General features: G+C 35.1%; 1 protein-coding gene and 1 pseudogene across 1 annotated transcript; one reads left to right on the top strand and one right to left on the bottom strand.

Annotated features, from left to right (window-relative positions):
- Nucleotides 1-1476: 1476 nt before the first annotated feature.
- On the bottom strand, nt 1477-25309 carry LOC143347742 (uncharacterized). The gene is made up of 11 exons (XM_076777223.1): nt 25267-25309; nt 22759-22792; nt 22657-22703; nt 15494-15672; nt 15225-15350; nt 15037-15154; nt 14145-14406; nt 2768-2884; nt 2594-2684; nt 2384-2520; nt 1477-1806 (listed from the first exon to the last, which is right to left on the bottom strand). The coding sequence occupies exons 1-11, from the start codon at nt 25307-25309 to the stop codon at nt 1641-1643; spliced, it is 1320 nt and encodes a 439-aa protein (XP_076633338.1). The 3' UTR covers nt 1477-1640.
- LOC143348480 (uncharacterized) lies at nt 9843-10263 on the top strand (annotated as a pseudogene).
- Nucleotides 25310-25582: the final 273 nt, after the last annotated feature.

Here is a 25582-nt window from a genome sequence, read left to right as displayed (position 1 = left end):
TATTGTAACTGTGGCATTTGTATTAATACTGTTTCCATAGGTAATTACCGAGTAATAGAACGTGATCTTTTCAGCGTCTGTTAAGCGAGATCGTACCTTGTTTATCGTCCAAGATTTATTACCTTCATTTAGAAAATAGTGAAGTTATATAACGTTTTCTACCGATATGTTTGATAAAATCTTATCAGGTAGCATCCAGTAGATCTCAGAAAGTATTCATCCGATTAATTATAATTAGAAAATAACAATATTAGAATTAGGAAAATAGAAAGTTAATATACTTTTTAAAATATTTGTACTTCAATTTAGTAAAACAAAATTTGATGATAAATGCATATTTTTTCATTTTCAGGGCTCAAATTCACATTTCAATTTTGGCCACTAAACATTCTGTTTATTAATTTAATACATGTTAGAAACTTGGCAAGCTTTATAATACGGTCGCTCATAAACACCGCTATATTTGAGAATAGCTAATTTCAATTTGTTTGTTGATGGTTGCAGCTAAACGAGGAGTCAGAGCCCTAAAGAATAATTAAAAATTAAAGCCAAATTAGGGACTCATACCAGGGCCCTGCTATATCGTCCTCAATAGCGATTAACGTGTCGCGCGGTCGATTAATGGCCCTGGAACCTGGGCACGCTCCCTGGTCGCGTGTTGGAAAATTTCCATTTTCGGGGGTTCCAGTTTGCACCCTGACAGGTGGGCGACAACCTGAACTCGATGGATTTTGGAGATCCAACCCCCCGAGAAGGTACGTCGACTGATTGGCTAGGTGTGTTACGCCTCATCGGCAACTTTTAGTATTGTGGGAAATTGAGAGGACGATAATAAAACTCGCCACTTTCAACAATTAAACTGCTTTTATTTTCCTGGTGATCCGCCCTCTTCGACGTCTTGATCTCTAATGTCTCTTTCTCGGCCCGCCGCGTTTCCAAACATCCTCACACACACACACACACACACATTCAAAGCGATAACGCACCGATCATTCATACCTCGCAATACGACACCTCGGGCCAGGCCCGGTATCCCACAGTATTGAAGACGAACCTTGGAAGAGCTTCGGCAGATTAGTAACAGAATTATAGTTAGAACGTTACTGTAACACTTGTTAAATTCAATAAACACCAAATACGAAAACATTAGTTTCATTCAAAGGAAGGTGGTCCTTCGAGTTTAGTTTAGTCGGCACACCACGTGCAAATTCCAACAGTATCCGAACGAGAAAGAATCAACCACGGATCGAACAACACAACTTGAATGACAAACTGTCTTCGATGAAGTGTATTAAACAAACAATAGGATAGTTGAACCAGTTTAGAAATGGCCGTGAACAAGTAAAAATCTAGTCCAGAAACACATTTAAATAATAGCATTGAATAACCATACGGTGTAACAATTTTATTTACATATACGTATCTATCGTAATATCGCGACTTTTTACTACATTTCCTCTGGATTTACGTCGATCGATCAGTAAAGCACTTCTGACAGAAAAAGAATACTTTACAGAGCAATAGTAACAAGGAGTTATTGTTTCATTGACAACAACATTGTGAAATACGACATGCACGTTTTAAAAGTCTTAAAATTAAATTTTATATTAATTAATACTCGTCTACTAATGTGTGATAAATCATAGTTCCATTATCTTCATACTATTACATACCGTTCCAAAATTCTCTATGTTCATCTCGTATAATCCTCCTGCTGTCAAGGAACATGGTTTACTGCATCTTATTTGCATCATACGGAGTAATCTTTGTACTTCCAGCGGTGTTTGATACCATTGGGACATGTATCTATCAGAATTTGATGGAATTGTTTAAATGTATCAACTTATTTGATACATTCTTGTATATTTAACCATGAAAACTTTTAATTCAGTATAAGCATACACAAACATAATCCCATTTATTTAACATTAAACCTACCGACATTTCATGTATACCCACTCTTACGAAGACTAGTTTAATGATCAGTCTTTCTTTTTCTCTTTTACGAGGTAGCGTCTTTTACAAATAAATATAAATCGTTCAACTGGTCAGATAACCGATAGTAATAGGGAAGACAGACTACACATTTTCCTCAAAAAAACAAGCAATGAGAATAAAAGTGAATATTGAAAAATTCATTGTAGGTATACTATAAGAAAGGTCGTAAAGGTAAATGTCGCTAAAATAACATTGTACGTTTGAAATTTTAGACGAAATTTTAAAAACGGTCGTTTGGTCGATCGTGGCAAGTCTAGTGTTATATCTTTCAAATTTTGAATGATGAATACTTCTTAAATGGACATTGGACGAATTTTTAAACAGATATTAATTGATTTGCTTGGAAGCTCGTTTTTCGTCAACTTTCTTCGCGTTAGAAACTTACATGTTAGTGGCTAAGTCTAAACTGTAATCTAGAAGCACTTGTCCAGGTAAACTGAGAAAGAACAAATGAAAGTTCTGAGCGGTAAAGAAAATACCGTATCTGAAAGCTTGATCAGGTTCGTGCAAGTGTACAACAGTCTAGGAAACAAAATAACGATTTGTTTAACAGTCCTTACAAACAACGTTATCGAAAGATATACATATGTCTTACTTGAAATGCTGTGATGCTAATACCTATCATGTTAAGTCCCATTTGAATTACGAAATTCTTTCGATTTAGATTATCCAGGAACTCAAAAAACCTTGAAATAGAATGAAATGACAAATCAGTTAAACACCATAAAACTGTTTATTTTTAGTTTAATGTTATTTAATTGATACGAACTTGATAGCTTTATTGTGGACTATAACGCACTGCCTAAAGTCTTGATATCCGTTGCCGTTCGAAGCACCTCCCTTTTTAGTCACATTATTATTTTCAGTTGCTTTCCTAATCTTATATCTGTATTTATTAGAATTACTCGTATAAATAAAATTGTGTTTATTTCTACGCAAGTAATCGATATATAAATTGGTGAACTCAGTATTAAATAGTTTTGATGCTCTGTTCTGAGCATGCAGTATATTTATATGCGATACGAACGATTTTTCACAAGCTATTTTGTTCAAGGTTAAGAATGGTAATACAGCAAATTTTGGATAACTGTAAGAAAGGCATAAGCCGAGCTACGCCGATCGGTTTTGTATCTTGCCAAACGTAGAAATGGACATCGAATCAAGGATTAGAAATAAGAATAACAGAATGTGAAACAAATTTATTTTTTATTTTTTGTTTATGAGACTTTCGCTAATATATTGGTGAGGTTTTTCTGATTAAAGTAAAACAAACACGATATTTCTGTATTTAACACGATCTTATAGTCTATCAGTAATAGGTTAATAACAGATTATATCGTGCTTGGTCTTACTTTAATCAGAAAACACTGACAAAAGCATTGGTAAAAGTTTCATTAAAAAAAAAAAATGAAAATAAAAAAGTTTAATCTTTGTATCTACATATGGTACGTGTTGTCTCACCGACATTCAAATCCAGATCAGGTTACACAACGCGGTGCATTCGACGTTGGGATTTTTATACTCACAAAAATAAGAAAAAAAGCTAACAAAATTACAAAACTTTCTCGATATTATATTTAAACGTTTGAAATTCCTATACTGTTAACCCATTGCGTATTTTCTTATTGAAATAATTAAAACCCAGTTTATTGTACTATATGTAATATATAGGAAACAATAACTCATAAAGGTATGTTTTATCACCATTGTTAAAGCCTTGGAAACAAGGTTTGTGGCTCGGCGTGAATTGCCACTATTGGGGACTTAGCAGTTTCTCGTTTTGGTAATGGCCAATCGCATGCTTAATTCGAAGGACCATCGCTGGAATGTAATAATGTCCTCTTGTGCCTGATTACTAATGACGTGTCATAAAGCTGCAAGGTCTCGGGCCATTCGGCCGCGAGCGAGGCACTGTTGCTTGGGGATTTCCAAACGCGGGTGAGAGTCCCGAGGATTGTTAGTGGTTTGTCGGCGTTGATCATTTTGGGGAAGTTAGCAAAGTCCTCATTGGTCAACGTCCAACCACCATCGATAAAGAAAAACTTAGACTTTTCCATCCTTATGGAAGGGAACCTCGAGGGCGAGGCCCCAGAGCCTTGCTGGTCCGCAAAAAGGCGACCAAAAAACATTTTAGTACAAACGCACATTAAAATTCTCTTATATTCTGCAGAATATTCTCATACAGTCCACAACTTGAACACGTATCATCTAACACACCTGCACAAGGTTAAGTCAGCGTGCTTGGACTCGCGAAACACCAAGTCAAAGCATTTTGAGGAGGATTCGTGATAAAACAACTATTTATGATTTATAATTATATCATCGCATGGTACCTTATGACATGCGAGTAATAAGTACTGTATTATGTAAACACTCTTTTACGTACAGTCCAGATTTTATATTCTGATTGTTAATATGAAATAATATGATATAAATATAAATACAAATTGAGTTTTTCTTGTATTTAGCTATATGATATTACAAATATTGATGACATAATTATCAGATTTTTACATGGAATAACGATATTACAATACTTACAAGAGGATAAATATAATAGTAGTCTGACACTTGTACTATTCACTTATTCAATCGAAAATGACTCGCAGTTATCCAAGCATTGCTGTATGTTTTATTTATTATTTGGAGATCATCTAGTGCAGCTAAAATGTTTAGTCTGTCTTAAACAACTCAGTAGAAAACAATTTTTCTATTTCATGAAGAAAATAATTTTTCGGTAGAAAACTATTTCAAGGTGTACGTTTCAGATATAACGAATAATTATTCGAAGAATATTGCATCTTAAACTTTCTTTTCTATAATATTTACGGTTTGATATGAATCGTGATAGTTGTATTTAAATTAGTATTTAAATTGAAAATATTTTTTTCAAAGGTTCATTTAGATCAAAACTTGTGGTTCTTTGGAAAAGTGTTAAACCAATTAATGTTTATTTCCTAATCCTTAATTTCGACTGTTTTGTTTCCTTCTTCGGGTACTTTTACGACTCTAGTTTAAATTTAGTATAAGAGTAATGTTCTGAAAATACGTTAAAAAAGTTAATACGTCGACTATCACAATTCGTCTAATTTTTACAAAATGCAAAAGTAACTAGGAATGAGTGCTGGGTTTCCTAGGAAATTACAATATGCTTGCTATTATTGGGAGACGAGATGATTGCACACTACCCACAAACTAAACAACGCAAGGGTCAAGGGGAAGCCCCTCGACTTGTTAAGTTCTTGGCTATTGCTAGGCTGCAGACGTTTATGCAAATGCGTATGTTTTTAGGAAGCAGATAAAAGAGTGAAACCTAAATAGAAGTTTATTTAATATACAGGGTGTTCGGCCACCCCTGGGAAAAATTTTAATGAGGGATTCTAGAGGCCAAAATAAAACGAAAATCAAGAATATCAATTTGTTGATGGAGACTTCGTTAAAAAGTTGTTAATGTTTAAAGTTCCGCCCGTACTGAACTTTTTCTCGAAAATGCGCAAGATTTCGGGGGTATGTCTATTCACCAAAAATGATTGTAATTGATCCCCGCAACTGAAAATAATTTTTCCAAAACGGTTTCAAATATTTTTTTCCGTCGAAAAATTTTACATGTTCTCGAATTTTTTTCTAGGAAGTGGGCAGGATTTCGGGGGTATGTTTATTCACAACAAATGATTGTACTTAACTCCCGCAACCGAAAATAATTTTTCCAGAACGATTTGAAATTTTTTTTTTTCGTCGAAAAATTTAGGTACCTAATTAGATTTTCGGTAAGGAATTTTTTTCTGGAAAATGCGTAGGATTTCGGGGGTATGTGTAATGACCAAAAATGATTATAATTGACCCTTGCAACCGAGAATAATTTTTCCAGAATGATTTGAAATTTTTGAATTTAATTGTTAATAACTTTTTAACAAAGCCTCGTAATCAACAAATTAGTATTCTTGATTTTTGTATTATTTTGGCCTTTAGAATCTCCCATTAAAATTTTTCCCAGGGGTGGCCGAGCACCCTGTATGTTTATTGTACTTCTTTTCATAAAATTAATACTTATATGGGCTTCTGAACATCTATTTCAGTCCACTATTTCAACGTTTGTACATGATAATCATGGCAGATATGATAACATAGGTATTTATATGTATATCTCGTGAATCATTAATGGTAACAGATCATAGATGCTACGAATAGTATTAATTAGTCATTTTGATGTATTTTTGGCATATGGGTTTTACAGAAATGAGTTGCATGAGGCCAAATTGTTAAGGAACCTAAAATAATTTTTTTTTTTTTTTAAATTCATATTTTACATCGCGTCGACCTTCAGGTCATTAGCGACGACTTAGTGCTGGGTTCTCCTCTTGTAGTGTGATTATATTTTGTAATAGATGTTGGTTTCTTTTAAATATTTCAGGGTATTTTCTATATGTTTCTGTGACATCAAGGCTATAGGAGATGTTATCTTGTATTTTTGTCTTTGGATTGTTGGTTGAGGCTTCAGTAAAATGTTATTAACGTTTAAAGTTACGCGTGCAGAACAGAAGTCTTCAAACAGCTGTGTGTGCGTGATAGTGGTTATCATTCATAAAACTGTAAGACTCTCGATACTGTTGCGACGCACTGAAGAAGCATCGTTGCGGCAACGTGAAGGCTGTTCCGCAACGATGTGAAGCTGCCCCTTTGATCGAGCAGAAGCGACATCCCGTGCCTTCCGGTTGCTGAGGGACCGGCAACGGTTTGAAAGAAGAGACCTACGACAGACCTCGTAGAGTAAAAACGTGTCTAAAGCCTTGTTAATAAAGTTTCTAGTTTTTGCGTTCGTTTACTGTGTGTTGTATTGTGTTATTATGAGTTCATTAAGAAACGCCTCGCCCCGGCACAACACTGGTGTCAGAAATGGGATCATGACTCGTTCTGCTGCCGAGGTGGAGGCTTTTTCGTCGTTGAAGGCGTTTTTGGAAGGTCTACAGCGGAACATCGCAATACAATTCCAGGAGCAACAGCGGATGGTCGTGGAAGATCGAGAGCGAGCCGTAAAGAGTCGGGTTCGTCTTTCTTCTTTGCGTGTTGAAAACGGTCATGGAAGTGTAATTCTCGCCGGGAGAGTTACCCCACAGCCGGGGCTCCATCCGAATGGGGTTTTGGTGGCCGGACTGCAAAGTTGTGGTATGTTCCGGACAACCATTTCATCGAGGAAATTCTCCTCGATGATTGGGGAACATTCCTAGGGGGGATTTCTTCATTCTCGAAGAAGTCTGAGTTCAGACAAAGTATTCCGAATGTTACACCGGCGTCTTGCTCTAGGTTTTTGAGTGGTTTTCCTTGGGACGAAGGACGAATATCAAGGCGCTGACTATTTGATAAAGGCCACTCAGGTTTACTGTGTGTCGTATTGTGTTATTATGAGTTCATGAAAAAACCCTCGCCCCAGCGTAACAATACGTTAGTAAGTAGAGTTTTCCATGCTGACAAGGGAACATTGTGAACTGATACACTCTGATTTTGATGAAACTTTGCATATATATTTATTAGACCTATCTAAGAAGACAGGTGTAATTCGTTCGTGCTCGTTTTGTACTTTGAGGGAGATATCAACCCTTTTAACCCAACCACCCAGTCTGTGTACGTACTTATAAGTCGTAAACAACAAAAGATATAAAAAAATAGTTGAAATAGAAGTTATACTGTTTTTAAGGTCTATGAAGCTGTGTGTAAATTTTTTTGAAAAAATCATTTTTTTTTTTGCTAAATTGAATTCCCCCCTCCCCCTATTTTTCGAAAAACTTTCGCTTTTTCTAATTGATAAAAACATATATTTATGTTGAATACAGCGATGTATTATAATATATAATTATACATATAGATAGAAGAGATAAATTATTGTATATTTCGGATTTTACTCTTTCGATGTTTCGTAATGCCCTTGAAAGAGGATTCATAGTCCATGACATTGATATTCGAAAATGGGCATTAGAAGCAAAAGAAAACATTGATTTGCCAAAATTTGCAGCAGGGAAGTCGTGAATATTTAAATTTAAAACACTGCATGGAATAGTGTCACGTAAAATAACAAAATTTGTAACATACCAACAGGGCCGGTGCAAGGCAGGTTCAGCGCGTTCGCCGGAACCCGGCCCCGCGTTTTGAGAGGCCCCGCGGTCTACGAAAATTACCCAATTAAAAAAACACCGATTTTGATTAACTATTTACAGAATGATGATATCATTAGCAGATGCAAGACATTCTTTTAGTAGCGATGATTCAGTTTAAAGGAGTGACAAAAATCATCAAAGTTCAGTGTAGCTCCATGAAGCCCTCATATCCTGGAAACTACTTTAAATAAAAAAATCCACGCGTTTTCAGAGAAATGTACTTTTTAGAGAAATTAAACTACATCAATAGTTTTTTGCAAAAATCATACATGATTACAAATTTTGTACTTTCATTGAATTTTTTGCCCCTTCAAAGTGAATTATGGATGTGAAAAAATATTACTTGGATTTGTTTAAAAAACTGCTTAAAAAAATAGAGATAAGACTCTCCAATTTTTGGAAGTCTGTCGACAAGTCGCAGCTCCTACGAACTTGCATAGGAACTGGACATCACACGCCTGACATTTATTAGTGGTTGTGTGTCAGTTGCCGCCTTGTGGTTCATATGTTTCAAACAAAAACGCATCAGGCTATTGCATTACTACAGTCGTCGATGCTGAGCGTTAGTCAATCTCTCGACGCGTGGCAAGAACTGTGATCGTTACGTTTCGGTAAAAAGATGATGAATATTTTACAAAATTATATTGTGGTATAAACCATGACATATACATTCTCAAAACGTTTGATTTCTGGTAAGTATTTTTTTTCAATTATTTCTCTCTTTTAAGTTAAAATCAACCCAACTGAAATCGCGTAGAAAAAACGTATGACAGTGATACAAATGAAATCCAATACATATACAGGGTGTTCGGCCACCCCTGGGAAAAATTTTAATGGGGGATTCTAGAAGCCAAAATAAAACGAAAATCAAGAATACCAATTTGTTGATGGAGGCTTTGTTAAAAAGTTATTAACGTTTAAAGTTCCGCCAGTTCCGAATTTTTTTCTCGAAAATGCGCAGAATTTCGGGGGTATGTCTATTCACCAAAAATGATTGTAATTGACCCCCGTAACCGAAAATAATTTTTCGAAAATGATTTGAAATTCTTTTTTTTCGTAGTCATCTAATTAGATTTTCGGTAAGGAATTTTTTTCTCGAAAGTGCGTAGGAATTCGGGGGTATGTGTAATGACCAAAAATGCTTGTAATTGACCCCTATAATTAAATATAATTTTTTTAGAACGATATGAAAATTTTTTCCCTCGTCGAAAAATTTCACACTTTCTCGAATTTTTTTCTAGAAAGTGGGTAGAATTTCGAGGGTATGTCTATTCACCAAAAATGATTCTAATTGACCCTCGCAACCGAAAATAATTTTTCCAAGACGATTTGAAATTTTTGAATGTAATTGTTAATAACTTTTTAACGAAGCCTCCATCAACAAATTGGTATTCTTGATTTTCGTTTTATTTTGGCCTTTAGAGTCCCCCATTAAAATTTTTCCCAAGGGTGGCCGAACACCCTGTATATATAACTAGTTGAAAATTTGAATTCGTTATTATTAAATTAATTTCGCCCCAAATATTAAAGTTTCGATAAAGGGAGCAAGAACAGAGAAATGTTTCAACTATGTACAAACTAATGAAATATGTAGTATATCCTGTCTTGTAGTACATATTTTTTGGCACGCAATTTTATTCATTTTTGTAACAGACAAAATTTTATACACAGAAATATGTTTTTTTAAGAACCGCTATGGCTAGCAGGGATAGAGATCATGCATGAAAATACTTAAGTGGAAAAACTGAAAAACTAAAATGGAAGAAGCAGCGAGACGATTATATTAAACAGCAAACAAACAACATTTTGAAGTATGTAATTGAAACCACTAGTCATTCAAGGCAGCCAAACGATGATGAAGAACATACGGCATTGAATCAGATCCCTTTGGAAGAGGAAAACGAAGTGTTGAATACACCTGTGAAGGAAAATGAAGAAGACACCAATGAAACTGAATTGGACAAAAATGGAAACAATAGAAAAACGAGCGATTATGAAACTCATTAAGAAAAAGATATTAAAAATATGGAAATTGAAGCACAAAAAGAAGACAACAGAAATTTCGACATTGAAGATCCTAGCTCGTGGCCAATTGACAGAACACAACAAACAGTAAATTTAATAGTTTAGCATGGTCCTGTACAAGTTACTCAATTTAACTTCCCTAAGAACGAAAATAACAGGAGTTTTTCTGCAACATATTTTACAAGAATACTGACGAATGGGCTAAGGACAACACAAAGATGGCTAATTTATTCTAAATCTAAAGATAGGTTTACTGTTTCGCTTGTAAATTATTTTCCACTACTGATATTTCATTGGGGGCAGACGAATTTTGCGATTGGTCTCATTTAACACAGCAAATCGAAATGCACGAACGATCTGTGGTACATTTTCGAGCTATAAACAAGTGGCTTCAAACTGAACAAAATTTTCGCACTGGCAATCTACTTGATGAAGAGTGCGAAAAACTTTTAAGACTTGAAACGGCACGATACGAACAAGTTTTCCAAAGAATAACTGCTGTTATTTTATATTTGGCGCAACATAATTTAGCTTTCCGAGGAAGTTCTGATACTTTATACACACCGCGCAATGGTAATTTTTTGGGTTTAATACAATTAATTGCAAAATTTGATTCTCTTCTAAATGATCATTTAAACAGAACAGCCATAAAAGGGTATCATTATTTATCACATTCAATTCAAAACGAATTAATAAGTGCAATGGCAAATAAAGTACAAAAAGTAATTATCTATGCAACAAGGAGAGCAAAATATTATTTCATTTTATTGAATTGTACACCAGATGTGAGCTATCAAGAGCAATTATCGGTTGTTCTTCGTTATGTCAACATAACAGACGTGGAGGTTGAAATCAAGGAACATTTTATCAAATTTGAAATAGTTCATGATACTACAGGAAAAGGACTATCTGAAACTATTATGCTTATTCTGGATCAGTTGGGAATAAAAATATCCGACGGTTGCGGACAAGGATATGATAACGGTACGAATATGAGAGGAATATGTATATCAAAGAGTACAAGCAAATATATTACGTGTAAATCCTAAAGCGTTTTACGTACCATGCGGTAGTCACAACTTGAATTTGTTATTGGAAGATATAGTAAAATCATCAACCCAAGCACTACATTTTTTTGGTGTTTTACAAAAGATTTACACGATATTTGCAGCATCGACATCGTGTTAGAATGTTCTAAAAAACACGTTGAAAAAATTACACCTAAACCATTATCAGAAACTAGATGGGAATGCCGTTTTGATAGTATAAAGGCTATTCGATTTCAAGTTCGCCAATTTCGAAACGCCTTGATCGAAATTAGCAACAACGCATCCGATAATAAATTGAAAATTGAGAGTTTGTCTATAGTGCGCAAGATAAATGAATTTGAATTTATTGCCAGTCTTATCATTTAGTACGAAATATTATCAAAAATTAACATCGTCAGCAAAGTATTGCAAAATCAAAAGATGCAAATCAATTTGGCCACGAAGCATCTGAAAGGTCTTAATGTATTTTTTGTGGAATACAGAAATGAAGGATTTAGCAAAGCTATGATCGCAGCAAATAAAGTTGCAAAGGAAATGGACATAACACCAGATTTCAAATCATTATACAGGGGCAAAAACGGAAATCATTCCATTATGAAGGACAGGATGAATCATCAACGATCAGCGACAAAGAATACTTCCGTGTACATTACTTTTTAAAAATAATAGATACAGCGTTAATATTTTTTAAAAGTAGATTCGAATTATATGTAAATCACCAAAATCTTTTTGGTTTTCTATACATGAATGAGATTGGGAATTTAGATGATGAATATTTATTAAAGTGTTGTCAAGAACTTCACTTACATTTGGAAGGAGATTTCGACGGAACTGAAATGTTTGAAGAAATTAAGATGTTCCGGTCAATAACGTAAACCAATTATTCGGCTTTAAATTCGATGAATTACATTGTAAAGAACAATCTCTCGGAAGCATGTCCAAACTTATTAATCGCATTACAAATTATGTTAACGACGCCAGTAACCGTGGCTTCAGCAGAACATAGTTTCTCGCAGTTGAAACTAATAAAAAATTATTTGCGATCATCGATAAGCCAAGAGAGATTTTCATCTCTGGCTATTTTATCAATAGAAAATGAAGTAGCAAATTCAATTGATTTTGATGATGTTATCAAAGATTTGACGTTGAAAAAAGCGAGAAAAATTATTTAGTATGTGGCGTCGCCTCCCATGCTCGCCACCAGAAGGGTCGCGCTCTCACAAGCGCTCGACCGACCTCTCAGTTGCTATATATACACTCCTCGAACGACTCCCCAATATCCCAGTCGTCTAAGGCAGGGCCTGCTAGAAAGCCTTACTGATGAGTCCACTAGCAGGCCCGGACGAAACGCGCCCCCTCCTTTCCTTTTCCTTCATCCTACAGAATTCTCACGAGCAGCCCCCACGCCGCTGCGAAGCAGCGCCACAAATTGGTGACACCCGACGGTGGATAAGGACACAACTAGGATACAGCTCGAAAACTTTTCAGGAAACGTCGACCGCACGGCAGCGTAGGACGTAGGAGAGAGCGCCAGGACAACAACGTGTCTAAAAAAAATCGTACTAGTAAAATAGCTCTTTCGTAATCCCTCTCCTAAGGTGGCCTTTCAATCACTCAATCGCTCGTCCTGACAAAATCTACCTGTCGAGGCCGTCGTTTCCAGGAAGAACATAGATTCGCAGGATTCGGAGCAGCAGCAGCAAGCACCCGCATAGTGGGGCCACAGGTAGGACGCAGCATATACGCTCGATGGCTTCAGCAACGCAAGGCATGAGGAAGACTCGCCGCGGCTGAATAACGCCAGACGATCAGAGAACGATCACGCAGCAACAAAAAAAAAAAACGCGCATATCCTACGGCGAAATAGAACCGAAGTTCTAGGCCAGGATCGAAAAATCTCCAGAGATCGTCAATCGAGATAGAGGCGCTAGACGAAGACACGACGACGACAAGTCCAAAAGGAACGGAACATTGTAAATAGAAGAAAAATGTACATAGTATTCGATAAGTCCTGTATATAGTAGGCTTCATCCAGTATCGTTAGCACTGGCAGGGGGGTAATGTGGCGTCGCCTCCCATGCTCGCCACCAGAGGGGTCGCGCTCTCACAAGCGCTCGACCGACCTCTCAGTTGCTATATATACACTCCTCGAACGACTTCCCAATATCCCAGTCGTCTATGGCGGGGCCTGCTAGAAAGCCTTACTGATGAGTCCACTAGCAGGCCCGGATGAAACGCGCCCCCTCCTTTCCTTTTCCGTCGCCCTACTAATTCTCACGAGCAGCCCCCACGCCGCAGCGAAGAAGCGCCACAAGTATTATTATTGGATTGTATTATTATTTAATATTCATCTTATAAAAAATATATAATATGTAACAGCATTTGTAAATAAATAATTCCTCGTTGTAAAATTTAAGTGTAGGATTTGAATGTGGTCGAAGATCCTGTATAAGAATGTTGAACTCACTAAAACGATTTGAAAAAATTAAAAATGAATATGTTAAAAGACACAATATTTTTAACAAATCAACCTTCTTACTTCAAACTTGAGTTACAATGCGAATATCATGTAATTTGTAAAAAAACTACACACTCTGACTTTTAAATGATTTTAGAACCTGTAGTATAAATAAACGGTGAATAATTTTCTCTATTACACTCATTCAATTCCAGAAATAAACCGTTTCTAGATAATGTTCGCGTTGCGAAACCAAGTCAGCGAACATTAGGAAGGGATTACTGTATTGAGTAAGTCGACCACGAACCAAGGTTAAGCCATGAACCTAAACAGTGAAGGGTATTAGGTGGAGCCTATGGATGATTTCTTTTGCTCCTTGTGTCGTTTAGCTTGTGACGAGTATACCAACATCTCGTCTCTCAATAATATAGTGTACATTGTTTCAAATGTCACAATTATATTTACCCGCATACGGCAAATAATCCAGAAGCGTGATGAACTATTACCATGTATAAAGAATCTACGGAGACTATTGTTAGTATAATACTAATCGCACAGATAGCCCCGTGAATATATATGCTATAAAAGTACTCGTCGCCATTTACGAAGTAATAAACTTTTAGTATTTGTTCTCGCCGTCGGGACTCGTTTAGCGGTAGAGCAATGTCCAATAACGGATTAAGCAGTGGAAGCAATACAAACAGTACCAAACATGATAATAAAACGCCTGAAAAGTATACATACAACTCTTGTCATTATAGGCACACGAAAGACTGAATGTTCACAAAAATAAGGGATTTTCTTCGAGATCAGTAATTCGCTTCAACACAAATCGAAACATTTTTTAATATTTTCCAATCTGAAATTTGAATGTTGAGATGTGAGCAGTTAAAGTTTGCGAGCTGTGCTGTTTAAATTTCTATCGCATATACTCTGATCAAAATTGGGCAAATATTACGTTGCAAATTAAATTTCATCGCTACGACACATAACTCTGTGCTATTATAGTAAATGCGTGATGTTTAGGAAATGGAGCTTTTATGACTAAAAATTCGTCAATTGTTAAGCTAGCATTTTTTAAAAGTTGTAAAAGGCCGCCATGAATATAAGGTACTAATTTAAGGTACTTTAAGATCAGGTAATTTAAGGTACTAATATAAATTTAACACTAAATGTACTGCCTGTAAACTTTAATGCATTTTATCTCCATAACGCAGCTTTAGCGAAACTCTCAGTAGCAATATGGTATAGGACTTTTGATTGATAATTTTACGAGGAATTAATGCCGAAAAGAAGTCGAAAATTTGTATAAAAACTCCAATGGAAAACCTGTTGAAAATTACGTGAAAGCACTTACTTCTATATAGTTGTGCAAATTTGCTCCCCTTTTTGGTGAGAACATCTAGATAATGCAGTTCATCGGCGAGCTTTAATTCCTCCCATTCTTCTTTCACGGAGACATATATTTCTTTGAACTATAATGTTGCGTATTTCTATGATTCTGTGCACATAATAAGCTCCATTTACTGTAAAAAATGTACATACATTTTGTCTGTTGAGATGAAGACTTAATAATTTTACAATACCGTCAGCAGCTGTAATTAAATGTGGTTGGGTCTCGATGACCCCGTCCCAATCCTTCTTGGATAACGACAACTGCATTTGGAAAATCTACCGAAATGCATGTTGCGATTGTGAAACAATATTGTCTGTTTATTCACGTTGAAACTTAGGATTCGTTAATTTTTAAGTTGTATATCCAATATTGTTAATATTGAACATTATTCATTAATTAATCGGCTATTTCCACTTACCGAAGGTAGTATTAGGCTAACGCTAATGCATATTATGAGAGCAACATTAATATTACTATGTAGATCAGTTTGCAATGGAGACTGTCCCAAAAATATCAAATACTTCTTAAGCGTTTTATAATAAGAAATGCTGAATATACTGGCCCCACATTTTACGTCTTTCTGAAGAACTGAATGGTCTGAGCTTAATTATGAAACATGTTGTATTAAATACATTGTTAATTAAAGTCAAGTTATAATAAATTGGTAAATCGTTACTAAAAATGTTTACTTTCAAACGTTAACTGCATTACATATGCAGTGCAACTTTTGGTAAGTATTTACTTCGATGGCTTTGTCCTGAGTCAGTTTACTTTTCAAGTATTTTTTCCAAGACGGCTATATTTGAGCATTAAAAATAAACAGATTTAGAACAAAGCCACTAAAATAAATATTTACGCAACTTTGTATTACTATTAAAATTCTTAAATAATAGAAAAAATTTATTTTTAATCAAATATTGTGGTTGAAAATAATTAATTTTGAATAAATTTTCTATTGTAAATTGATCTAAAATGAGTTTTTTTCAATACATAGGAATTGAGATGGATTATTGTACTTTAAAGCAAATTTAAAGCAAAAACAATTCCTAATTTGAAAACCTATCTGTGGCGTCCGCTTCTGCAAGCAATTCATAGTTTATCCTTTCTTCATTTTTTGTGAGTAATCACCAAAAACCTTAAACGTATATCCAACACACAGTTAATTTTCACGAACCTCCTTTGTCATTTCACGCGATCATACGGTTCACCAAAAAATTGGCGTCTGAGTGGCTGATATATTATGAGCAGATTGAACAATACATGCGTGAACACAACAGAACTTTTCGATTCGCACTTTTCTTTTCGCATTCGACTTCCCTAACAGATCAACTAATTGTTTTTGAACAAGTAATATTTAATATTGTTGAAATACCATTGTTGGCAATCGACTGTATAAGCTGGTGGCACTTACAGGATTAAATATGTAAAACACATTATTAGATTTGGTCTTTAGCGTTGCGTGACATAAAACGATATAATTTAATCAAATTAATTAATATAAGAGTTATCTCACCGATGAAAGACATTCTTCCAATATTAATCACTTTTATATTTTTGCCTATCGTTTCACGTATCACTGTTGGACGGAACAATATTCCACAAAATAACGAATAGTTTATATACTGTTGCAAAATGGTGAGCTTTTAAATAACAAGTTTCAAGGAGGTACCCCGTTCTGAATCCTTGTGAAGACTATTTGGTTCGCTCGGAGGCGCGGTTTTTTACGAACAATGACTCATTAGAAAACGAATTCAAATATTTATTCAGGAAGAAATTTTCTATATAATTGGTAAGATATTAGAATCAATATTTAAGAACGATATGGTAACAACCGTATTCATAAATTTTAAAGATGTTCCGTAGAATTTCGATTGTTAGAAGGGGAGACTGGCGTTTCTCTAACCGGTCATTTTCTTATCTACCTCCTGTTCTTTGTAATTCAAAAATAATTTCATAATGCGTACCTGTCTGTTGGTACATTGACGCACAATTACAGTTAATGTTCGAAGAAAGTGACAAAAGGAAGGAGAGAGTTTTACTTCGACAGTCAAATGTTAAATGTCATATATAAGTAAAATTGTGAAATTACTTTAAAATGCGCAGACTATAGTTGCAATCGCTGCCAGTCAGGAATCAATTGGCCAATCAGTGACAGTTAGGTGTACCTCCGATACGCTCCGGTTGATTCTACATTTTAATTCTATTACCTCTAAATATTGCACGTGGCTGGAAATTGTTTTTTGTTTGTCGATACATTTTTTCAAATTAATTTTGGGCAAGGTGTAAACAAAAGTGAATTAGGTGAGTCGTAAACAAGTGTCACCCGATATCATTTATTTTATTAAGTTTAGAGAAACAGTGAAGCGTTCCTTCGTCAGATCCCGCCAACTGGCATTTAAGTACTCTAAAAAGACACTCTTTTTTTAAAATATCCTACTTATCACGTTACACTATTTAATAACTTAATAATATAATAGTATATGGTGAATGTGTATCATCAGATGCGTGAAATTCTTACTAAATTAAAATAAATAATTACAGTAAATTTGTTTCAATATTAATAGTACTTTTCTCCGACTGTCGTTCGTTTTTTCTCGCTCGCTTTCACTCGCGGTCCTTTTCTTGGGTGGTCGACTGCAGCTGTTGAGTGAGGCACGGTGACATCACTGTGTATGAACATCTGCTAGTGTCAATTTTCCACTGTCGTGAAATGAACATGCCAATCCCGATCAATTTCATTTTAAGAATAATTTTCGTAGAATACGTTGTTGAGCATTCGGATGCAATGTATTGCCCAGCTGCAATAGCTCTTCTCGCACGTCTGCTGATGCGCAAGTGATTGAATGTGTGTGGACTGTAGATTAGTGTAGACCTTATTTATACTCGATGAAAAATATTTTTCGTAATTTTGTTTGCGACACCCCATGAAATTGTGACACGAGATGCAAAAATAACCTATGCAAAATCTATAATTGATCAGACAACGGGAAAACGTGGCACATCGCAGTTGAAAATTTGCTATTTTTGTAACCCGATTTTCTCCATTAACGTATATCGCGATCATACATTTTAGTACCTCTTTGAGCCCGTCTTTTTACGCTTTATTAGGATATGGAAACAAAATTTTGAATTTTTTGTTTTTATAAGTCGCAATTCTCAAATTTCAAAAATTTATTACGGAACAAAAATATACTTTTCCGCATTATATTTACTTCGTTAGATAGTACATGTTTTACTCATAACATTTTTTTCTATGTTTTTAAATAACGAAAATATTTAGATATTTCAATTTCAATCATTGTAAAATATAGAGTCAATGCAAGGGAATATACCGAATAAAATGTATAACCGTAAAACTAATTGTAAGAAAGGAATATGCAGTAAAATCTGACAACGGGAAATGACGGCACATAGAATTTGAAAATTTTTATACTTGTAATTCGTTTTCTTCGTTTCAATATACAGTTTTTATAGAGTTTTGTATATCACTGAATTCGTCCTTTACGCTTTATAACAATATAGAAAAAAATACATGATTGCATTAAAAAAAAATGGTGAGTCTGAAATTTCAAAGGTTGACCTTGAAGAAAAGATTTTTCAGGTTACATTTGCTTCGTCAAACAATACAACTTTCGTTAAAAGAATGTTTTCATATTTTGTTAAAATTTGATTTTGCTGCTATTGCAGTTCTTGACCATGATTTAGAAGATTTAATAATTAATGCTTAATAATTAATCTGTTCGTCGCTGTCGCTCTGAACTTCGTACAAACTTTGCACAGAAATTATGTTTAACATTTAATGAGTGTGAGCTTGATGCGATTGCAATATACTGGAACAGAAAACTTTTACCAGCTTTACATGGGCCAGGAAAAGTCGAGAGATTACCAGTAATTATCACTTCTAGAGGTGTCGAACGATTACTTGGGCATTCCATCATTCCATCTAACAGTGGAAACGATCAAGCTTCTGCGGTACATGACTTAGAAGAATGGTGTAACAAAGTGCAAGCACTTTGCTATGATATTATCACCGACGAGGTATACGAGTAGACCTATCACCTAATGTATTTTTTCGGCCCGTTTCTCTGGGGCTCTAAAGCCCCATTACCATTTCCGTGTCACTCGCAACGTTATCAACAAATTTAGAAATGAACACAAGAGGAAGTGAGACAGAAAATGAAATTTCAGAAATTTTATTATTTTTTAACGAAATGAAAGCTGTACGGTCCATAATTGGACATTAATCGATTGATTTCATTGGAGTAATCAATCGATTAAGGTTATTTAAAAATTTCAAGATTATTAAAATACCCAAGGATGTATCTCATTGATACGTACACCGCAAATCCTCTATTTTTTATTTTAAATTGTAATACATCATTTATTTAAAAAATAACCCAGCAAAAACGTATTTGCGACCCGAAATCAATGTTATTAGACCGTGCCTCGGGGGCCCCAGGAACTCCTCATTCCACTTTTGCACACTATGCCCAATTGAGTATACGTGAGCTCGTAGAGTTTCGGAAGAACTGAAAAGAGTGCATAATTAAGTGCATCGAAATCGACAGTAGTGACGACGAACTTCCTTAGCGTCTAACAGAGTGGTGGGGATAGCGGCATATACTACCGCACGAGTCACCTGTACGTGAGCTTGGCATTTCGCGCAATTTCGGGAAAACAATAAAGAACGCTAGTGTGAGCCTTTCCTTCTTGCTCTTGTAAAAGAGAAACAGCTGAAATACGAGATCGCGATAATCGGCATATAATTCCAAGTCTCGACTGCCCAGCATTTTTACTTTCCGATCTATGTAAGGTATAAGATACCATAATGAAAAAAAAATTTCGAATATTTTTTTTAGCGGAAATACACGTTTTAAGACCCCTTGACCATATTGTGACTATTAATAAAAAAGACATTTTTTTTTGTTTCTATGCTATTAACATGATTGCGTCTAAACAGCTGATTGAATTTCAGTGAAACTTTACATTTAAATTTTATGTTCTCATTTCAAGGTCTGTTTAGATTTTGAGGATGATCTGCTCCCGGATAATGATGATTATACGTCTTATAATTTTATAATTATTTCGATACATATACATTATTTGTAAAAAATTTTTTATACGATTTATACAGGGTGTTCGGCCACCCTTGGAAAAAATTTTAACGGTGGATTCTAGAGGCCAAAATAAGACGAAAATCAAGAATACCAATTTATTGATGGAGGCTTCGTTAAAAAGTTATTAACAATTAAATTCAAAAATTTCAAATTGTTCTGGAAAAATTATTTTCGGATGCGGAGGTCAATTACAATCATTTTTGGTCATTAGACATACTCTCGAAATCCAACGCACTTTCGAGAAAAGAATTCAGTACGGGTGAAACTTTAAACGTTAATAACTTTTTAACGAAGCTCCAATCAACAAATTAGTATTCTTGATTTTCGTCTTATTTTGTCCTCTAGAATCTCCTATTAAAATTTTTCCCAGGCGTGGCCGAACACCCTCTATAAATTTTAAGAAGGATTAAGATCAAATAAACTTTTCTCCTATTTTTTCTAGAAAGGAAAAATTAAACGAAATCTTATACATTGCATACCTGCCTAAACCACATTAAAAACGTATTCCACAAATATTTTAGAATAATGTTGTTCAAAGCAGTTCCATTCGTAAAGGGTTAATTAAGAATTAATTAAAACGAAAAACCACTCTTAGCCAGTACCGTGCACGCTGTAACAATCTTCAGTAACAAATATTTTGTAAAGATATCATTTAAATAGGAAAATGAATTGCTACAGAAATAGATTACTACTGATTTTTCCCGCTATGTTTTTCAATAACCGTATTAATTTGTTACACAGAATCAAATGTTATATATTTGACTTAACTTAACTTTAATTCATAACGATTGAAAATGGAATTTTTCAGTGTAGGAAGTTTATTCGTATTTTGTTTTAAAGCACCATCAATTTTTTGTATTATTTGATTAACTGTAATTAAACGATAAATGGAATTGAATGTAAGTGAACAATAAATGGACAATAAATGGTTCCTCAAAATAAATATTTAGTATGCTGCAACATTAGTTTTCTATGTGTAGAAATGCCCCAGTCGCTTAAATTTTTCTGTGAAAGACAGATATATTCAATAGTTCAGTGGCGTAGTTAATTTTAATCGTTCCCAATGCCACAGTAAGTATTCAAAGATTCATATTAGAGATTACCTTGTCACCAATGACCACCGTGGGGCAGTCAACCTGTTACTTTCATCCCTGATCTACCTTACTCGAATGCTTCCCCCTCGAAGAAAGGAGACGACGCATGTCGTCAGAAGTCTAATCTTTAAAAAGAACATTTCTGTGACCGAGATAAGTCCGTAGGTTTAGTACTTTCGAAGTATAATAATCAATTGAAATATACCTAAAAGAGGGTGTATTCAAGTGATTCTATGTACAAAAGCAAGTCAGAAAAGTAGAGTAACATTTCTTCGTTGAAGGTTTTCTTTCAAAAAAATGTTATTCTTTCTTTTCCTTCTTTCCTTTCCTTTCAAAAAAAGAAAAATGTTATTCTTTCTTTTCTACTTAGTTTTCCACGTAAAACCACCCCTATTCGATTTCACCACCCTTCCGGTACACCCTTTATGTTAGCGACTCTTACAATGAAAAATTCGAACAATTTTAATGTATTGAGTTCAATATTTACGCAGGAATTGAAATATTCACGAGATTAAACGATTATAGAACGTATTAAAATAATACAAGTATGTACGTGACTTCCATCGTTAGCAATACAGACGTAGTAATAGGCTTTCGGAGTCGGGAAAATCACTACTACTACTGTTCGATTTTAATTCAAACTTGGATTCGTCACTTCAAATGATCGATTTCCAGAATGAAATTGGTTTTTTATAATACTCCTGTGCAAATTTTAACCGCTTGAATGCGTTGACTTTAGAAATGTAAGAACGTTTTCTTGAAATTCGACCGTATAGTCAATGAGAATCCAAACTGACCTAGCGAACAAACTCTATATTTATGATGACCTATGCAAGGCGGATCGCAGCCAATTTGCTAATATTCTTCAGCTTTAAATTAATAATTGCATTACCCAGCTAAGAATGATACGATTATTGATTAAACGCTAAATAATATTACCCAGATCTCACCACGTGGAGGTTGCTGCGAATGGAGACCCACCCTAACCGAATCCCATCCACCCTCCATTAATAAAGAGCTTCTGTGACCAACGATCGTTGGTCGAGGAAGCAACATATGAAAGTGCAACCAATGAAAGGTGCACAACCAACGAAGAGAGTATTTGAACCAAAACGAGAGTTTGTATTCAAATAGAACCCTGCCTGACATAATAGTTAATACAATAGATAACGTTGGTCGAAGAAGCAATAAACGGAAATGCAACCAACGAAGGAAACAACCAACAAAAGAGTTTTCTGGGAAAGAATTTGCCTGTAAATGCCCATCAACAAAACAACAAAATATAGCCTGCCTGATAGAATAGTTAATACAGACAACTAAACTCCTACCTAACTATAAATCTAAATTAATTTACATCCTAAAATATGTACTTCCTTGATGTTTCTGTTGTATCTTCTGTTTATCCCACGATGATTTCCTGAAACACAAACAAAACAATATGAAACAAAATTTTAACAATTCTTAATTCTTACTTCTGTAAACCTACAACTTCCATAGGAATATGCTCTGTAACAGAAATTTATTTAATAGATTAGAAATAGAACAAACAAAAATTTGACATTCGTAAAACTACAGATACTACAACTACAGGCAAGTGCAGTGACAAAGTAAAAATAGTACATAATATATGTTACTTTGATTCTACAATGTATTAGTCGCGAAATATCTTCTTGCACGTCAATCTAATGATATATTTTAATAAGTAAAGAAAGACTTTGGTTATCTTCGATATCGAAGATACCCAAAGTCGTCAAATCAATCATGAAAGTGAATTTAATTACTGAAAAATATAAAGAACAATCGGAAACTACACATTTGACACTAATTTTAAAATGAATATAATTATAAGTAAAAGATATTAGAATCATGACTCTACTTTCGATCGACGGTACGATATTTGTCATATTAAAAATCGCGGCGTGCAAAAACATCGCACGCTTAAATAAAACGCGACGCGTGCTCATAGCGTGCAGTGAGTGTGGGTATCAAATTGATCCCCCCCTCCCCCACCCCCCCGGCCATGATTATCAGAAAAGCAAGTCACGCCTCTGAAACTGGTCACTCTACTTCTCTACGTACGCCGCCGAGTTCTAGAGAACACACGATTACAAAAGGACCCAACTTAGTACTCGAGAAAGGACCAGAATCAAGACCTCTCGACGTCGATTATGCTCATTTCCGGATAAAGAGGAGAATAATCCCTCCGGCGAGGCCCCACTTAAGCTGAACCAAGCTGCACCGAGGTTGAAGCGGTTAGAGTTATTAGACCTACTACACAGGTGATCACATGTTTCATTCCATTAAACAGAGGCGATCGAGCAAAACTCTCTGGTCCTTTCAGTCGAGACATAATTTCGGAAAGCGAGAACCAGAGAACGAGCGAACGAAAGAAAGTGATGGTATGTACTCGTTATATGTATATTCATTTTAAAATGAGTGTCAAATTAAAAATAATTGAATCTACTATGACGTTTGTCATCTTAAAAATTGCGGTATGCAAGAAGATTCTAATTTTAAGCAAAAGATCCGAAGATCAGCCCTGGTCATCAGTGGTCAGCTCAGTTCACTAATTCGCGAAACCCGATCCCCCTGGAAGACCCAGGGGTACTGAGAGAGTATGTTAGCAGTGACCCTTTATATGTATACCTCTTCCTAAGGTGGAAGAGTGGGGAGACGGAGACCATGTTGACGGTTAAAGACAGTTTGGTCTACCGAAGAACTATTTCGGTTGGCCCTACCTTTTGGATTCCTGGACCTTTGATCTTCATGTCAGCCTCACTGTTGACCATCGATGACTATTACCTAATCGTTGTTGACCAGCGAATAACCAACGACCCATGAAAACCACGACCAAGTCGAAGATTAAAGCCTTCTTGCAAGGATCCTCTTAAAATTTAATGCACGATCTTTTTAATATTTTGTTCCATTTTGAAGGAGTGTATCTCAAGACTAGGAAATAAAAAAATAAATGTTAATCGGACATCACGGATAATCGGTACAATAAGACATACAGTAAGGAACATAAGTGACCACAAGGTTTGCATAAATTATTATTTATTACTAGGAATATAAAAGAATAACAAAAAATAAACATTATAATTATTTTTATCACAGTTAGAATTAATAAAAGAAAGTCTTTCAGTAATTAACATCTTGTTGTTTATGAATAATACGAGCAATAGATTGACTCAGTTTTGCACCACGTCCAATATTTGACAATATTTAATATATTATTCATTTTTAATATTTCGTCCATAACCCTTCTGCTTGCAAAACTGAACTGATTCTCTTTGGCATATTTTCTATTAACTTTTTACAATAATTTGGAGATATTTGTCCCCACTGTTCTTGAATTCTGCTATGCAAATTTGTGATTGAAGTTGGTTAGGAGTCATATGAATCCCGAAGTCGTATTTTCAGTAACTCCTATAGATTCTCTATGGGGTTGAGATCGGGGTTCTATGCAGGCCAATCCAAAACAGAAAATTTTTTAGTATTGAGCCAATTTTTCACACTTTTAGCAGTGTGCTTAGGGTCTCAATCATGCATGAAAATTACATTTTCTTCTTCGAATGACATATTTTCAACAGCATCTGTGAGATGATCTTATAAAATATCTTCGGACATATACTGATTCATGATGCCATTAATTTGGTGCAGTGATCTAACACCAAATACTGTTAGGCACCCCCAAAATATTAGGGATCCGCCGCCATGCTTTATCGTTTGCTTTACATGTCGTGGTTTAAGCCTTTCATTTTTACGAATCCAGCACCAAGACATGCTACCTGAACAAATTCTGTTAATTTTGGTCTCGTCTGACCAAATAACCCGTTCCCAGTCAGTAGTTGTCCAGTTTTGATACCTTTTGGCAAATTCCAAACGAAGTTTAATATTTTTCTTTGATAACATTGGCTTCTTTTTCTTCTTAATGCTTCTAAAGTCAACTTGTTTGAGGGTCCTTCGTGCTGTCCACTTACTTGTTTGTATATTCGTATCTTCTTTTAATAATTGTGCAGTCATGGTGGCACTTGAATCTTCACCAGATGTGACAAACCGTATAATTCTTCGTTCATCCTGCGGCGATAACTTTTTTAGTCTTCCTCCAACATTAAGTAATATACCTTTACAGTATTTTTTTCTTATTCTCTGCACTGTCGATTGACTAACACTACAATTTTCCGACGTCTGACGCGTTGCCTATGCGACGCCTTGCCTCTCATCGTGCCCTATGTTTAGGGGGAAGGTGTCGGAATTTCCAACAGAAATTCATTCGGTTGTTTAGATTCAATCGTA

This window comes from Colletes latitarsis, chromosome 2 (assembly GCF_051014445.1).
Source record: "Colletes latitarsis isolate SP2378_abdomen chromosome 2, iyColLati1, whole genome shotgun sequence".
Lineage (NCBI taxonomy): Eukaryota > Metazoa > Arthropoda > Insecta > Hymenoptera > Colletidae > Colletes > Colletes latitarsis.
Note: the sequence above shows the minus strand (reverse complement) of the source record. Positions and strands in the feature narration are given on the sequence as shown.

Coding starts and splice junctions, on each gene's coding strand:
- LOC143347742 (XM_076777223.1), bottom strand. CDS start 25,309: ATGACTGCACAATTATTAAAAGAAGATACGAATATACAAACAA. Junction 15,155..15,224: donor TTCATCTCAACAGACAAAAT/GTATGTACATTT, acceptor GCAACATTATAG/TTCAAAGAAATATATGTCTC. Junction 2,685..2,767: donor GTCCACAATAAAGCTATCAA/GTTCGTATCAAT, acceptor TTCTATTTCAAG/GTTTTTTGAGTTCCTGGATA.